The 17,999-nt window shown below is 42.9% G+C and overlaps 1 protein-coding gene across 13 annotated transcripts in view; it reads left to right on the forward strand.

The window, feature by feature from the left end:
• The window catches only part of heph (polypyrimidine tract-binding protein 1 heph), a 492,203-nt gene that overhangs the window by 234,688 nt on the left and 239,516 nt on the right, over window positions 1–17,999 (forward strand). For 4 of the 13 annotated variants that reach the window (XM_076521472.1, XM_076521474.1, XM_033471502.2 and 1 more), the window contains exon 2: window positions 1,186–1,227. The exons of the other annotated variants lie outside the window; for them this stretch is intronic. In XM_076521472.1, coding sequence (XP_076377587.1) covers window positions 1,207–1,227 — 21 coding nt within the window. In that variant the 5' untranslated portion in view covers window positions 1,186–1,206. The remainder of the gene's footprint in view (window positions 1–1,185; window positions 1,228–17,999) is intronic. 13 annotated transcript variants of the gene reach the window in all.

Below are 17,999 nucleotides of genomic sequence, written 5' to 3' on the forward strand. Positions count from 1 at the left end.
GAAATGGGGATACGATTATTCGAGCCTTGCGTCTCGTTTTCATAATCACCGATTATGCTAGCTATAATTATCGTGTAATAAATAATTATCGAAGAATCGCAACTTCTCCTCCCAAACTGTCCATATTCGCGCACAATTCGAGCGTCAATTAGGGAAACTTTGCTCCAACTCCCGACAATCTCTTCCGTAACACCGGAAGCGGCGATTCTTCCCACATATTGTTACGTTTTGGACGCGAGCCGGACAAAAGCGTGAGTGGTATCGTTCTTGGAAAGAATGCCGGCGAAGCGTGCGAGTCCGCAATAGAATTCCAGGAAAGAAAGTTACATCCCCGAAAGGCCCGTGGGCGTACGTAATTCCGAAGAGACAAGTAACTTTCCATTTGTTCGCCCTCGGTTTCGCCCCGGTCTCTCACCGTCCGGACCACGGAGGAAGGGGCCAAGAAAAAGAGAGAGAAAGAGAACACACAATTTTTCATGGTCCCGTGAAAATTTGTCATCGTGTCGTTCTGTATCCCGTCCGGTGTCACGACGTCCCCGAAATCACGAAGATTGAATCTCGGCTAGACGGCCGCTCGTCCCGAAAGGGTTTCTATCTCTCGGCGGAATTTAAAAGCTCGCCGCGGCCGAACGTTCTCATCTCAATGGCCGACATCTTGACGAGGCATTCACCGTTCGAGACTCGTATTTTACGGGATCTTCGGGCTCCCCGTCGACGCGGGCCGCTCACAGGAACCGCGCCCCGCTGATCCGTCCTTTGACAGACGACCCCACCGGATATCTTCACCCTTGACTCGTCGTCGTTCCCCGGCCACGGCGGACCTCGCCGTGGAGAAAAAAAAACAAAAAATGGAATTAGACGGCTTAAGTGTGAAATACGACGCTGCAGCCCCGTGATTTATTCTCGCGGAGAGTTGACGCCGCGGAACACCGCGTAAGGGTTGGAAAATTGAAATTGCCGGAATATTAGCTCTCGCGCGGGAGATTTACGCCGACTTGTTCCAGCCCGCGAAATTTGATCACGGGGCGCAGGGATGTTTCGCGCCGCGGAACATTATTAAAAGGGACGGTCTCCGAAATTGGGATTCGTCGCGAATGCCCACGCGCGACGGGATCTCTTCGGGATTTATAATATTGTCGCCGCGACACTGGAAGGAGTCTAACTTTTTGTCTCTTTCTGTTGCAGGTAAGCGGACCTTCTCTTCTTATGCCAACTCAATTTCTGCCGGTAAGTTCGATGCATTGCTGTTTTGTGTGCGGTATGTTTTTGTTCCAATCGTCTCGGACGGCCCAGCTGTCTCTTTTTAATCATCCACGATAATATTTATTGAATTTCATGGAAATTATCGAGGTGAATTGAAATTAATCCTCGGACTGCGGTTGGCTAATTAGTCCATTTTCGGTAATTCGATTGACGTTGAATTTAACGAAGTGTAAAAGCGACTAACAAAAATTGGTTTATGATAATTACAAGGTAGAATTTATTCATATTTTTCGCGTGTGCTTGATAATATATTGATAAATATAAAAATGATAAAAATATGTTCATGAAATTCATATTGATAAAAAATATATTCATTAAATTCATATCGATAAAAAATATATTGATAAAGTTCATATCGATAAAAAATATATTGATCAAAATATATTCATAAATTTTTAATGGTAACAACTTTATGATCTCAATAACTATGAAATAAAAAATGTGAAATCAGTCATTTAACCGACGGTGATAGGCTTAGTGTTAAATAAATGATTATTGCACTTAGAAACAACAGGAAGATTAATAAGTTGATCGTTGATTTTTATGCAAAATAAAAATTGTCTTCATTAATTACAAGACGTGGAAACTACGCGGACATTTATTTATTTTCTTAATCGCTCCTAATGAGTCGACAGTAACGGAATAATATTTTAAAATCGTATAAATGTTCTGACTATTTTGCATTTGACCTCTTCATTTCTGTGTTTTTATTTCGTGCATAAAATCCGCAGCTACTATTAAGTCTACACGAAGTGCTTTCAAAAATATGTTTGGAAAAATGTTGCGAATAAAGCTGCGAGCTGTAAATCGTAAACAACGTCGATTGTGTAGAGTACTGAAAAATGGTCCGCCGTCCGAGGATTAAAACGCATAAACAAATAACATTTTTAATAGCACTGAAACGCGTTCGAAATACCGCGGATACAACTTGTATTTATCGTAACCTCGTTTGACCGGATACGTTCGGGCGGTCGAATTAAATTTCCGAAAAAACTCGGGACCTTTCGACTTCGTCGCGAGCCGACCGCTCCGTGGACGCGCGGCAGTTTAATCTCGTCCCACTTACCGAATCAACGATTCGTAGATCGATAAGCAATTTCGTTAATTTTCGCCGGAGGCTGGTGCGACGACACGGTCGGATTTAATCCCGGGATAAAAAAAAATCGGCGATTGGTTACACGTGAAACTTTGAATGTCCTCGCCGTGGCGGGAGGGTGAAAGGTTAAATGAAGTTCGTAATAAACCATCGGGATAGAACAAAAGCCGCTGGCGGATCGCAAAATTTGACGACTGGGGATCGAGAATTGGCAAATTCCGGGGGATGCTCGCTCTTCTGGACGACTGTTTCTCAAGATTACTTTTCTTCGGAGATCCTTATTGGTTTCCACGTCTTCCATCGGTTTTCAACTTTTTTTTTAACGTTCCGTAGCGAACTTCAATTTTTATCGTTCATTAATTCAATCGTTACATCTATTGTATAGGATTTATTTATTATAGGGATACATTGATCGTTATTTACATGTTTATTACAAAATATTATTACCAGAATGCGGATTATTATTCAAAATTAATATTGTTTGCATCAATTGTAAATTGAGACTAAATTGCAAGTTCATTCCTTTTAATAGATTAAATTAATGTTTTAATACACATCGAAAATAATCCAGTGACATTTTCAAATTCTTTTCATCTTTTTATTATTTTCAACTGCATTTGCCCAATTGTACCATGAATGCATAACATTTGCAGTCTAATTATTACCATATATGGTAATTATATGTGGTTATTGTTGAATTCAATGATTTCGCACTAAATAGGATGAACTTAATATGAAACATAAGAAATACAAGAACGTGCTGATATGCATGCTATACATTTAATTTATTATATTTAGATTTTATGTGCTTTGGACGTATGGGTACATTTATAAAAAAATTATAGAAAAGAGAACTCGTTCTTCGTAGCTTGCCTATATTCTAATTTCCTTCGAAGATGAAGATTTTCTAAATTCTTGGGATACTAAATTCATTAGAGAACTAGCTTATTTATGAAAGATTTAAATAATTGGAGAAAAATGAACTTGTAACTTTGTAACTTCTAAGATTAGATGTAGAGTAAAGTCTCCCCAATTGACGCTCACATTGTCCACAATAATGGACAATTTGGGAAGAGGAGACACGATTAATCGAACCTTGGCGGCTCATTTTCATAATCGTCGACAATCTGCAAAAAACGAGTCGCGACGTTGGAATAATCGTATCTCTTCCCGAATTGTCCATTTCTGTTTCCAAGCTGACCGTCAATTAGAGAGAATTTATAGTCGAATATTTTATAGTCGCGGTGTCGTAAATATGTCGGCATAAAATAATCACGTAAAAATATCGCGAAAAATCATCGCGCGAAAATATGAAAAATAATTCGAATCTCAGAGAGGATCAGGCTTCCGCAGTACCGTTCTAGGTTAGGTATCGCAAGGTTAGGCTGCGCTAGGATGCACCATGCCCTAGAGCAATGGCGGACGACGAAAGTTCTCGATGCATGACGCCTATGACCCACTGGACCATCGTTCGTTGAGGTAGCTCAGGTCAGACACCGGTTTGAACTCGGCTGAAGGGGCTGCTCGGCAGTCGATCCGTGAAGTTTTTCTTTTTTTGCCGGGAAAGCCTCCGGCTAACGAGTCTTGGCTCGCGGATCCCGTGGTCTGGCGCGGCCGAAGTGCATAACCGGGCAGATAATGAGGGGGCGACAGGGTGGTGGCGGGCGAGAAGACCCGGGACGGCAGGGCAACAGATAGGAACGAAGCAGCGGCGGCGTCGTTGGGGCACCTGCGGTTTGTCGGTACGTTACTGTGGTACACGATGCGGTGCCGAGCCGTCAAGTTCATATTGCTGGTTTCCTGTCATTAACGTGCCGCATCGAGCCTCCAGCTCGTGTAGACCGTTCTCTGCACACGGCGCTACGTGCCACCCGTGTTCCACCCGGCGAAATATCGAATCTCGCGTGACGTGCGCGCATGATCGTTACTCCGCTAGCGCCAATCCGCTGCCTCATTCAAAATATCCAATGAACTCCCCCATCTTTTACCCGCAGAGGGCCCCCATTCAATAAAAACGTCGCGCGAGCACACCGCCGCGTTACAGGGTCACCGAAACGACCGTCTTTCGACTCCCGCAACTCCGTGCACGGACGTCGCACGACCTTCTATCCGCGCTCGTTTTAAAGAGCGTAATTTCAGCTTTCGTATGGCTAACAGGTTTCTTGTTTAGAGCGACTGTGCTCTAAGATAGGGACGGGAATTGGAAGATGGCCACTTTTTGGATATTTCTGAAATTCTTAGTTCTGTGGAGAGTTTAGCAAATTTTTCTGTGGGTCGAGACTTAGGTGATTTTGAAGGGTGAAGTTTCCTCTTTCAAATGAGACCAAAAACATTACACTGCGATTTTTTTTGGTGCCATTTTATGGCAGTTTGAATCGAAGGTGTGCCTGCTGTTGCAGAATATTTGATTTCTGGGAGCCAAGAAGTTGGCGATGTTTGGAGTACTGTAATTTTTCGGAAAAAGATTGTAGGATAGTGTACCTGTGCTCATTTTAAAGGGCAGAGTCTCTCCTTTCGATCGAGGTTGAAAGCGTCGCCGTGCGATTTTTTATTACCGTTTTATCGCTTTTCGAGCGGAAAGCATGCCGCAAGCATACGCGTATCGTGGACTGTTTTAGTTCTGCCGTTCGTTTTTCATTCGAAGTGCCATAAAACGGTTGAAAAAAATCGTAGATCTATTCTTTTGATCCCGTTGAACAGCTAATACTTTAAGCTTCAAATTCATGCTAACTTCAATTCCGAAAAAAATTTCTGTTTTCAATACAGGTATTTAAAATCTCAAAATTTTTAAAAATCGACTATTCTTACTTCTCCGCCTATCTCGAACGATACAAGTGAAATAAAAGAAGCAACAATTCAGGTTGCCAAAGCAGAGACTTTTGCCTTTAAAATGAGCGTATGCTGGACGTCGTATGATTTTTTCGAACGCGGTTGCAAAAGTTCAAAGTTCGACTATTTTATGCCGTTAATTCAGTTTTACGTGTAGATTTTGAATACCGATCTCGCCTAATCGAGGTCGGAGAGCACAGCGTGGTTCGCGAATCGCTCGCTGGTAACCGTAAGTGGGTCAAGGTGCAACGGGCATGTTAATCTTTGGCTATCTTGATCCCTTACATTCGGGGCAGTTTTTCAATATTAATCTGTTGATCCGTGACGTTGCGAGTGCTGCAGCGAAATTGGAAGACAAATAGTTCTATTGCAAACAGATTTTGATCGATTCACAACGACGCCGACCATTCATTTTGTTTTATAGTCCGCAATAAATATCTTCGACAGCAGATCGATGGGTTTATTAGAGCGAAATTCCTGTCGCGCTCGGCCATTCGGCGACTCAATTATCTCCGGAAATTTGTCGCATTCCGTCGGCGCGTCGCGTCGCGACGCGACTCTGCGCCGCGAAGATTCATCCGGCTGATAACTTTTTCTAGCATCCGAGCACCGGAACGTGGAGCGGCTATGCTGACAGACGTGTTGACAAGTGTACGCTCGATCCCAATGAGCGGAGTATAATCCCGCGAAAAGGACGGAAAATTAGAGTCGCGTGTTCCCCGAAACGTGTCGCTCGCGCTCCATTTCCGGGCGAATTTATCCGGAAGTCGCGGAATTAGGCAAGCTGTCGCGCTTTGACTCCGGCAACGCCGGATTGAATCTGGAACGCTTATCAGCCACTTCCACTATTCCGTGATCTAAAGACTCCGGCAATTAGTGACAGCGGATTCGAAGCGAGAAACCAGACGGGGGAGGACGAAGCGCGGCGAACCGGCGCCGCCGAGAGAGACCCGAAATTCAAATGTCTCGTCGGCGAAGTGACAAGTTGGAGTTATCAGGATTCCAGACGCGCCACCTGTTTTTCTCTCGATCCGAGGGTTCCGTTTCTGTTTCAATGGGATCCGCGCGCCACGACTCGACACTGTGCTGCAAACCCCCGCGAACTGGCAGTTTCGACGTTCTGCTAGCGTTATCGCGGCTGCTCGATTTTTATGCACGTGGATCATTCTTTTTTCTACTGACCATTCGTGTCTAATCATAGTCGGACATTTTGGCGAATAGACCGCGAATTTTGTGCGTTTATTGCGGAATTTATTATGTACGATTTGAAACAGCGAGAAGATAAACGTAATTTGAGAGCGACAATTTACGTAATTTTCGAATTATCAACACTTTTGCGACAGTGTTAAACAACTCAAAAATTTCATGAAACTGAAGTATTTTATTCGATTAAATTAAAATTGTGAAGCAAATTTATATAAATTTGTCGATTATTCCTTGAACGTTCGTGCCTCTTCCGAATCTTAATAAAACGGAGAAATTGTAATGTTGATTAGGGTGAACATTAGTTTTTGGAGATTAGATTTCGAACGATTCTGTTAAATGCATATGGCGTACGTCAATTTAACGTTCGACGTTATAAGTCTGCAAAGCAAGCTATTAAAAGTTTGCTCATCACTTGAAAGTTAACAGTAAAAGTTAACTATTGTTTTGACAATAATTTCTGTCGATACACGGTACATGGTAAAAATTAATCGTTGTTTCTCACGATGAGGAAAATGTCACTTAGGTCACTATGATTTTAATCTATTCAAATGATTCGAATACAATATTCTAAAAGAATTAGAAGAATTTGAGGACAATGTTGTATTATTTTCAATTTATTACAATTATTGGAAGACGAAAGACACATTTCTATCTAATTTATGTTTCTTCCAGTTAACTGAGACAATTTTCATCTTGCTTCTCAATTCTCTGTAATTGACGCTCAGATTATACACAAAAATGGACAATTTAGGAACAGGAGATACGATTATTCGAGTCTTGCACCTTGTTTTTATAATTGTCTGCAACTATAAAAACGAGCTATAATAACGAATAATCGTATCTCCTTTTCCCAAATTCTCCATTTTTGTTTACAATCTGAAAGAAAATTGAAGAGAATTTACTGCACACGGCTGCACTCTTTCAAAGCGTGCAGTGCAAAATAATTGGAACAATTCGAAATCAAATCGCATCTCAATCTCTCTCTGTCCACTTTCGTTTATAATCTGAAAGAAAATCGAAGAGTATTTACTGTACTCGGTTGCATTATTTCAAAGCTTACAGTGCAAAATAATAATTGGAACCATTCGAAATCTAATCGCATCTCAAATTGTCCATTTTTGTTTGCAAGCTGAGGTAAAATTAGGGAGAATTTCCTCTACCTCTGTCATCTCGGTAAAGGAATCTGCAGTCGCAGATGGCGCTGCGAGCGTTCTAAAGAGCCGTAGCAAGACTCCGCCATTGACATCCTGTAAGAAGAATTACGCGCGCTCTCCTCGCGCGAATCCGCAATATGACGCGGCTGGAAAAGCGACCGGCAAACCGCTTTCATCCCTTTCATCGGGCGTCCCCGTGTTCCCCGTGAATCTTGGAAAGATTATTAAGACGTGTAAGGGGAGAGCAAAGTAACCTCTAAGTCTACTTAATGCTCGAGTTCTCCGTCTGGCATTTAATTATTCCGCGACGTGATACTCGGTTAGTCAAACGTGGACCCGGGCCGACCCGACGCTTTATTGCGTGCGTCGCGCGGGAAAAAGCGGCCCGCGGTGTACGTCTGTGCTCTCCGACGGGGATTATTTTCAATCTCGCCGAGCCGGAGAGCCCGCGCCGAAGAAATTGTTCGGGTTGTTTGATCTCCGAGAGATTACTCTCGCCCCCCTCCCCGCGGCGTCCACGTGTTTAACTCTGCGCCGAGGATTATGTATTTTCCGGTTCGGAATTACCGTTCCGATTAATCGACTGCCCTTCGTCTCTGGAAGAATTGACGTAGACCGCCCGAAAGCGGAGACTTCGCACTTTGAAACGCGCCTAAGCTCGTTTTCCTGCGATTTCTCCCCTAAAAGTTGTAGCACTGGAAAGTATGGCAAGTTGGGGTGAGCCGTAATCGAATGTTCCACTGTTGCCGGTACACTTGTCGTTCAAGGACCCGTAACGTGGTAGTCAAAAATTGTAGGGCGATGTTCTTGGGCGTGATCGAAAGGGGAGGTTTTGCTCTTTTAAATCGATCTAGGTGCATTGTCCTATGATTTTTTGGGGGAATGTTACAACGCCTCGAATATTGCTAACTGTTTGGTCAACGTCTAGACACCTCCAAAATCTACTGCTGTTGTCACACTTTCGATTCAATGTGGTATAAAATGGCAACCGAAAGATTCAGGACAGTGTTCTTAGACTCGGTTGAACGAGGAGATTTCACCCTTTAAAACGAGCCTATGTGCATCGTAATGCAATTTTTTGTTGAAAAGTTATAGCATTTCAAACATTGCCAACTGTTTGGCCGACGTTAAAAATCGAGTATTCCACTACTGTCGTCACACTTTCGACTAAAAGTGTCACAAAACGACCCCAAAAAATCGTAGAACGACGTTTTACGGCGCGTTCGAAAGGGGAATAATCATACTTCCAGGCTACAATAGTTTGACGGAAGAAAAAAAAAGTTTGAACACTCCACGAATCCATAAAGTTCAAGAATGGTAAAAAAATTGACATTATCGTCAGAATTGCGACTATCGGCACCTCAACCCTCCTATTTAAAAATAACCTACGCTCCCGGAAAGCGCAGTTCGCACGCTTTCGAACGAGCCGAAGCTCGGTGCCGTGCGATTTTTTTTGTCGAAGATACAGAAGGTCAAAGTTCGCCGTGATTCGTCGACGTTTTACATTCGCCGGTCGACAGAATATTTCGCAGGGATTTCCGGCGATAGTTGTCGCGTCGTTGATCGGGCAGCTGTTTATTAATTTCGGCGTCGATCCGCGGAGAATCTCGTTCCCGTCCCGTTCTATCCGGGCCGCGCTTTAAACGCTTTGAAACGATTACTTCCCTAGCAAAGGGGGATCCGCTTTGCACGGTCCCTATTCAAACTCCGACAGAAATTCTTCCAAAGACGTCGACTCACAATGGCATAAAATATTTTCCCTTCAATAAATCCGACGCGTTCCTTCGGCGACGCGAAAGCTACGACATGCACAACAAACCCCCATATGCAGATCCTCCTTTACCGCCGGCGCTTGCCGAGACTCCGGCAGTCGAAGCGGCGACCGGTTCGATTCCGTTCGGAATCCTTCGAACGATATTAACGATTCGTCATTTTCTCTCCGGTGCATTATTCACCGGTGCAAAAATGGGCCGGTCGCGCGTTCCGCGGATATTGCGAAGTATAATTATTTAATTTCTCCGTGAAAGCTGACGTGTAAGGAACAAAATATCCAATATCGCGCGCGCATGGATGCACGCGGCGCGGTGCGGCGCGCGGCGGGTTTCATAAATATTCGATCCCCTTCGTTAATAATTCTCGCTATATAATTACTCGTATGATTGCGACCGGGCATAACACGCGCAAAGAGATCTTCTGTATTCGAGCAATTCAAAAGAGCAGCCCCCCGCACGTGCCCGCCCGGGCTAATTAACTTTCCCCGCTTTGACAATCTGTCAGCCGAAAAAATTCAGCGTAGAGCTCCACACAGTCGTGATATCATTATAAATCCTTTTACGAAGAATTCCGCGCCGGCTTTCGCCATTTTTCGGCGACATTTCGCGAACTCGCGCCGACGAATTTCCGTGCGCGCCGGGCCGCGGCCGGGAACGGTCGGGCAAGACAAACAACAACGAAAACAACATTTCTCCAGGAGATTCCCGCGGACTCGAAACCGTCGCCTAGTCCCATCCGATCCTATCGAACATTTTATCGGCGAATACTTGCAAGAGGGAGTATGTAAATAAGCCGACTGAGATATTCATGTTGCGCCCGGTGCGTCTACATTCCTTGCACCCCCGCTCAAACGGAGCCCACCGGTTTCCGCATTCCAAATCCCGCGAATCATAAGTATGTTTATACGTTTGCCCCTTAACTTCCCCCACCACGATCCGGAAAAGCTGCGTCTCCGAGACGGAATACTTTTTAAGTGGCGCCGATCGATCATTTGGATCGGCGCTTCTGCAATTTGGGCTCGACTCGGGGCATCGTAAAATGGCACCAAAAAATCAGAGAGCGACGCTTTGCGTCTCGTTAGATAGAGCAGATTTTACCCTTCAAGGCAACGTTGATTTTATGCTTTGAAAAAAATGTTTGAACTCGGTGCAAGGCTGAGAAGGCAGGAAATGGTAAAAAGGTGGCCATTCTTACTTACCGAGCGGCTGATATTGGCACGAGAATTATATCGTAAAATAATTTATGTGCTTTGAAAGCGGACACTATAACCTTTAAAATGAGTGCACGTACAGTGTCCTACGATTTTTTTTCGAAATGTTATAACATTTTGTATATCGTCAACTTTTTGGCATTGTGGGTTAGAAGCAAAATGGTTTACCGCTATCAGTACATCTTTGATTCAAAGTACCATAAAATGACACCAGAAAATCGTAGGATGATGCTTGTGGTCTCGTTCGAAAGAGGAGGCTTTATTCTTCAAAATCGTGTTGATTTCATCTTAGAAAAAAATTTTTTGAACTCGCTGGAGAGCTGAGAATTTGGAAAATTGTGAAAATCTGACCATTTTTACTAAACTAACGATTCTTAACGTCACAGGAATTCTATCCTAAAATAATTTAGGTGCTTTGAAAGTGGAGACTTTGCTCTTTAAAATGAGTGCAAGCACATCACCCTACGATTTTTTTTCGAAAAATTACAGTACTTCAAAAATCCTCCATTTTTTGGCACAGCTTGAAGGATCCCTCCTATTAACATTGCTGAGACATCTTTGCTTCAAAGTGCCATAGCATGGCACCAAAAAATTGTAGGTTGGTATCTTTAGTCTTGTTTGAAAGGGGAGGCTTTACCCTTCAAAACCGTGCAGATTTTATCCTAGAAAAAAAATGATTGAACTCGCCAGAGATCACAGTACTGGCATTTCTTTAATTTTGCAACTTATTTTACAAAGTGCCATATTTCAACCGCTAAGAATTTCAGAGAAATCTAGTTCCTATTTTTTTTTCAAACTACACAGTAGCAGAAATAAGATGGAAGTCGATAATCCGGATTCTACTTCTGAATACGCTGCTGAGAATGCTAGAGGGTTGCAAGTTTGCATAAAATGTTGCTCGTGTTTCGACGATCGAAGAATAGTCTTCGAGAATTGCGAGTACTGCGCATCGAAATCGATCGAAAACTAACTGGCTGTGTCCGAGGACCCGGACTCCCGGATCGGACAGCTGTAGGGGGTGTCGGGGCAGCTCGGTTCGATCTCGAAGCGTGTCCCGGTTCCGCCTCGATATCCTTCCGCCCTCGCAAGTTTTATTCGTCGTGAAACCGTTCGACCGAATAAAGAGAACCGTTCCACGGCTCTCGGGGCGGCGAACGCGACGAAAAGAACGTCGCGTCGCTGCTAAGGGCTTTCGCCTGTTCCTCCGCTGTCACATTACTTTGACAGTGCGCGCTGCGAGGTGTCGCCGCAGACACCGCGGCTCACCAAAATCCCTTTGTTTTTTGCCGTTCGCGTGTTTATACTCTGACGAGTTTCTTTTCGCCGCCCCAGGAACGTGGCGGCTAATATTCCAAAGTGTTTCGAATAATTTTATCGTCGGTTCGAATTCTGATCTTTCGAATTTCATCCAGGTGTCAGGCTTTGATTCAAGGTGCTGTAAAATTGCCGAGAGAAATCGTAGAATAATTTTCTTGCGCGCAATCGAAAGGCTAGATTTCAGCCTTTCAAACGAAGCAAGGTGCATCATTCTGCGATTTTTTCTCGAAAAGTTATGATACTTCAAACATCGTCAACTTTTTACCTTAAAGTTGACTCTACTTGTCTGTCGTCGGCACAGTTTTCATTCAAACTGCTACAAAACCGCGGCATAAAATTGTAGAGCGACATTTTTGGTCTCGTTTGAAAGGAGAGGCTTTACTCTTTAATACCGCGTTAGTTTCATTCCGAAAAAAAATTTATTAAACTCGCTAGAGGTCTGGAAATTTGGGAAATGGTGAGAAATGATCATTTTTATTAAACCAACGACTGCGATCGATGCGACAACTCCGTCACAAAATAACGTAGGTAGCATGAAAGCGTAGATTTCGCCCTTTAAAATGAGTCCAAGTACATCGCCCCACGATTTTTTCCCGGAAAGTTGCGCCAAATTAAACGTCGCCTGCCCTGAAAAAAATGCACCTTTCGGAAAATCGATGAAACGCCGTCGCCACTCTCGCACGCGATCAAACGCGTCAGCTATGAGAAATTTCTGAATAAATGATCCGTACGAATCCCGCGAAAGGTGGGATTATGAATTTTCAATTAACTCCTGTGTACTTTCGGAAGGTTTGGTCCTTCCGCCTCGCAATTTATGCATGGAAACACTGTGGGTCCGGGAAGTTAATCGAAAAGGTCGAAACCGCTCATTTTTGGCCCGGAGACGTTGTTCCGAGTCTCAGCCCCGAAAATCGCCAGTCCCATGTTTAACGGAATAACATTTGTACGTTGACGAAACGTGTCCTTCCAGATGATTCAGCGTCAAGATAATTCGTCGAGATAATTTACAGTAACTTTTCGTAATTCATTTAACTCTCCTTTTTTAACACCTTTGCATAAATTACATTTGAACGCACGAGTCCAAATATCGAAAAATATTTCGCCACTATTCCAAGCCACGAATTTGCCGAAACGACGCGAGAATCGTAGTTGGATCCGTGAAAGGAAATTCTGCGGATTTTTGGCGGACCATTGTCGCCGCGCGAAAAAGAGTGCGCGACAATTTTCCGGCAGGGGTTGGGGAGAGGGGATTCGAACGCACTCGGGAACTTTTAAAACGGTGAACTTGAAGCGGGCGTTGAAGTCTCCGGCTCGCTCGATGGAAGTCCATTTCCATTCCTGCGGCATTATCCCGGGACTTAAATGGAACAACAGACGAATGTTCCGCGATCGTTCGCGTTCAGGGATCGTAATGGAGCGGCAGTGTTTCGCCGCTTTATAGAAAGTAAACGGTCACATTGTGCGGCCGGGGGCGGCCGCGATGACGCCGGAAATACGAACGCCACGTGTGAAACAGAACGACGGTGTACTAAGGGCTTTCGCCTGTTCCTTGGCCGTCGCATTATCCTGGCCCCGGCGACGTGCCACCACCGGGAAAACCGGCTGGAAAATTCTTTCGTCATTAATTCCTTTTTGAAACGTAAATGACGGGGCTACTAAGGTCTCTCCATTTAAAATTCATTGGAATTGTCCTTAGAATGTATTTCTTGATAATTTAATATCATGTACAGAGTTACAATATATTATTTAATTAAGTTTACAATATCTATTTCGACGAATTGAAAATGCATTTCTTTGTGTTTATCTATTATTTCTTATTTGCAAATAAAATGTTACTTTATCTGGATTTACGTGGAGAGCAAACAATGAGCAAGTTTTATTCCTCGTTCATCGTTATATTGAAATATTAATTTCTATTTATTATTATCGAGAAACTTGTGTCTTCCTTCGCGATAGTAACAATTAAATTTGTATCTATAATTAGAAATCGATTTCATTATTTTAAATAATTTATTTCAATGTATGCAACTAATAAGTAATTATATTTGTCTTTCACTGAAATTTCGCAAGCAACGAATAATGTTTTATTTAATTAATCGTTCGAATGAACATTTATTTAAACGTTGCCGAACGCTGTCCAGAATACTTTCTCATTTCTTACGAAACAATGCACCGAAATTTACCGCGAATAAAAATTTATTTACGAAGTGATCGAAGGAAAACAAATTTTTGGGAGAGCCGAGTTCTCTGTGCTGGAAAGGTTAATTATTCAGCCGTCATCGCAGCGACTGCGAGCTTGCCGCTTTGGAAAGAGTAGCGAAACGTTCCGTTAACATTGTACCTGGCGCGCGCAGAGTCGAATGACACACGTAAGCCGTGTCCTTTTAGAAAAATTATCCCGGTCAGCTTTGTCGGAGTCATTTGACGCGACGCTGCAGCAGCTACTACGTGTTGCCACATTTTTCCAAAAGCACGCAAATTGCACGCGCAAGACTTAACTGTGGGAACTATAGCCTGCTGCCGCGCGGATTCAACGTCTACCTGACGGACTAATTAGTTCACTCAGCGCGGAATTTGTACAGAATTTGCGAGGACCAGCTAGGAATCCGCTACAGCGATTCGTGTTGACGGTGCTGGAAAAATGGCGACTCTTTTGCGAGTGCACTCTTTTGTGGCGATGTTAACAAACTGGACTAAACGGGCTGCAACATGAGCGAACGAGATCCAACGGGACCAAACGGGGTCCAATCTAGATCCGAGGCTCCATGTAGACGTAACAGGGTCCAATCAATTCATTTTAGATCCAGTAAAGTCCAATTATACCAAACAACATCCAACCAAAGCTAACAAGGTCGAATAATTACTGTCGGCACACTCTTGATTCAAAGTGTCATAAAATGACAAAAAAAAATTGTAAAGTGACTTTTTTGATCCCATTAGACAGGGGAGACTTTACTCTTCAAGATAGCGTTAGTCTCGTTGCGGAATAAAATTTGTTGATCATGTCAGAGAACTTAGAATTTGAACAATGGTAAAATATTAACATTTTTATTAAATTCAAGATAATTGATAAACAGACTGCGGATTTTTATGCAAAATAAAAATTGTCTTAATTAATTGTGAGTTACAGGAGCTATATCTATTTTTTTCTTAATAATTTTAATTCATACAGCCGTATTTTTTAATTTTTCAGATGTTTTTACCGTTTTCCATTCGATGTACTAATTATCCTGCACAAAATCCACGATCTATTGACAACGCAATTAGACTGTCGCGAAATAAGTTACGTATCTCGAAACTAGACATTCCGCCCTTTAAAATGAGCGCACGTACGTTTCCCCACGATTTTTTTTCGAATAGGTGCAGTACTTCGAATAACGTGAATTCTTTGGCCAGCATCGAACCGAACCTCATTCCGGCATTACATAATTGAAAAATATTTCTTCGTCAATTTCGACCCGGGCTCGTGCGCGTTGTAAATTTATTTACAACACTACAGCAGGCCGTATCGAATGGTAATTAATAACGCGGCGATATCGTGAATTAATTAAACCTCGGAAGTGCCGAGTTTTTACATGTACGCGACATCCAATTTTGTTGATGGCGTGTTTCCGTTAGGAAAAATTAAACGAATCCTTGCGACAAATTGGAAAACGTTCGATTTTTAGGTAATTGAAATGCGTCCCGAAAAATTGGTTTAGAGACTTCGATGAAACGTGTATGTATTTTTCTTTTTTCTTCTTTTTTTTTTAACGAAATAATTGCGCAGAAGTTCGTCTCTATCCGCGTAAAAAAAAAAATGTCCGGCGGATTTCATTATGCCGGGAATACGTCTGCAACAAAGTAATTATGTTTAAGTGTTCGTGCACGGCTTGTCGGGCTGGTAAATAAAGCGGTTAAAATATTCGGAGCGTGAAGTCGAATGCCGTGGTCGGACGAAACCGGGGGAACTTTCCTCGGCGAAGTTGGCGAAACGATAACGCGTTTTCCAATTTGAGTTAAGCTGTACTCGAATCGCAGTTTCGAGGGCCGAACGCCTTATCCCGAAAATGGAGAACCCGCGGAGTCCGCGGACGCGGAAGTTTATTCAGCCCCCTGGAAATCCGGGCAGCCAGTCGGGATGAACAATCGTTGCTCCCGAGGGACGTCGTTTCACTAATAAAGTGTTCAGGAATTTTCCCAGTTCCCGCGGTTTCAAACTCTCCCGCGTCTCCGAAGGCTACGTTCCTTTTTCTTCTTTTCTTCTTTTCTTCTTTTTTCTTAATCATTGATCTCGAAGTTCCTTCGTGAAATACCTCGACGAAACTTCGACCGGCGTTACGCGACGACGCATTTCGATCTTTCCAGGAATTAAGAAATCGAATTTTCCGAAATTAAAATATTCGCGGCTTCCTTTCGTATCGTTTTTTTCCTCTATTTTATCCAGATCCTTCGCCGTTTAGAAACCAAGAGGCAAAGTAACGTGTTGACAAATGGTCCTCTTAATTCCCATTAAAAATGAAAATGGCCGCCGCGCGACGCGTCCGTAGCTGCTCCTGGAATTCCATACATATTCATTTTACGCGTTTTATATATTTTATTAATTCCGCCGTGCGTCCGTTTCGGGCGGGCGCCTTTGAGCGGCAATTATTTTCGTTTAAATTATGAGCTGCGTTTTAAATTCCCGGGACAGGAAAGTAGCGAACCAATCCCGAAAAATATTAAGGATTTATGATCCGTGTGTGCCCGGCCGGCTCGCCGACAGCCAGAGGTGAAACATTTCTCGAGCTATAAAAATTAATTTGGTGAAATGGCAGCGGATGATTAATATGTACGCAAATAATTGCTCCGGTGATCACGTTAATAATTTTGATTGAACGCTTTCCGCGGCCGGTTGTAATTAAATGAATGCAAGGACCGAGCCGTAACGCGCGATCTCTCTCCCGCGGTTTCCAACGCGTTTCGACGGTTGTAAAGCTAACGTTGCCCGCCGCGCGGGATTGTAAAGGAGTTACACAGTCTTATTTCGTAATATATATATACAGGCGGCACGCTTTGAGAAATTAATACCGCGCTAGTGGCCCGCGAATGTGTTGCCGGGGCTGATGTTTGGATTGAACTTTGATTAACAAGTTTCGCATATTTACGCGACGCAAACTACACACGGGCTTGGCTACGAAATCTGGTTGCGCGAATATATTCTGTACGATGTTTAGACGCGCGCCCGGTTGTTTGTCTTCTCGGCCGCAAGACTCTGTTTTACAAACGTGTCAGACGCTTGCCGTGCCAACACAATCGTTAGACTCGCATGCAAAAATTTTCCTCGGTCTGGCTCGGGCCTTTGGACTTCCACGGTTTTAGAGGAGATTAAATATTGTGATAGTTTAAATCTAGTACTGTTTTATTCTTATTAAGTACACACTTGACAGGGTCCTAATTTGGCAAGTATGTAAGTTGTTAAGATCCTTAGATTTCAAGTTTTTACGATGTCAGTTCCTAAGCTCTCTAGATCCTAAATTGTTAGGTCTTAAGTTGTTAAGATCCTAAATTCGCAAGATCTCAAGCCATTAGGTCCTAAGTTATCAAGACCTTAAATTGTTAGGTCTTAAGTTGTTAAGATTCCAAGTTGCTAGGTCCTAAGTTAGGATTTTATAACTTAGGACCTAGCAACTTAAGACCTAGCAACTTAGAATCTTAACAACTTAGGATTTTAAAACTGAGGATCTTAACAACTTAGGATCTACCAAATTAGGATTTAAGAACTTAGGATCCTGAGAATTTAGAAGCTAATAGCTTTAGTAAGGATAAGATTAGTGCCAGTTATAAGATCCTAAGAGTTATAAAATCCTAAGTTATTAGGTCCTAAGTTGTTAAGTCCTAACTTGTTACAATCTTAAGTTGTTATTCAAAGCTCTGAAGACCCTAAGTGGCTAAAGCCACAATGGTTATGATCCTAATTATAAAAGTTCTAATACTCGCTATCCTAATTCCTACGGTCCTAAATTGTCGAGATTTCTAATTACCAACATCCTAAGTTATTAAATTTCTAAATCGTCGTTAAGGTTCTCAGTTATATAGATCCTAAGTTGTTATGGTTATGAGATTATTAAACCTGATAGATTTGTTAAGGATCTACCAGGGTCCAAAGTTGTCACGGTCTTGAGATGTGAAA

This window comes from Megalopta genalis, chromosome 5, assembly GCF_051020955.1.
Source record: "Megalopta genalis isolate 19385.01 chromosome 5, iyMegGena1_principal, whole genome shotgun sequence".
NCBI classification, from domain to species: Eukaryota; Metazoa; Arthropoda; class Insecta; order Hymenoptera; family Halictidae; genus Megalopta; species Megalopta genalis.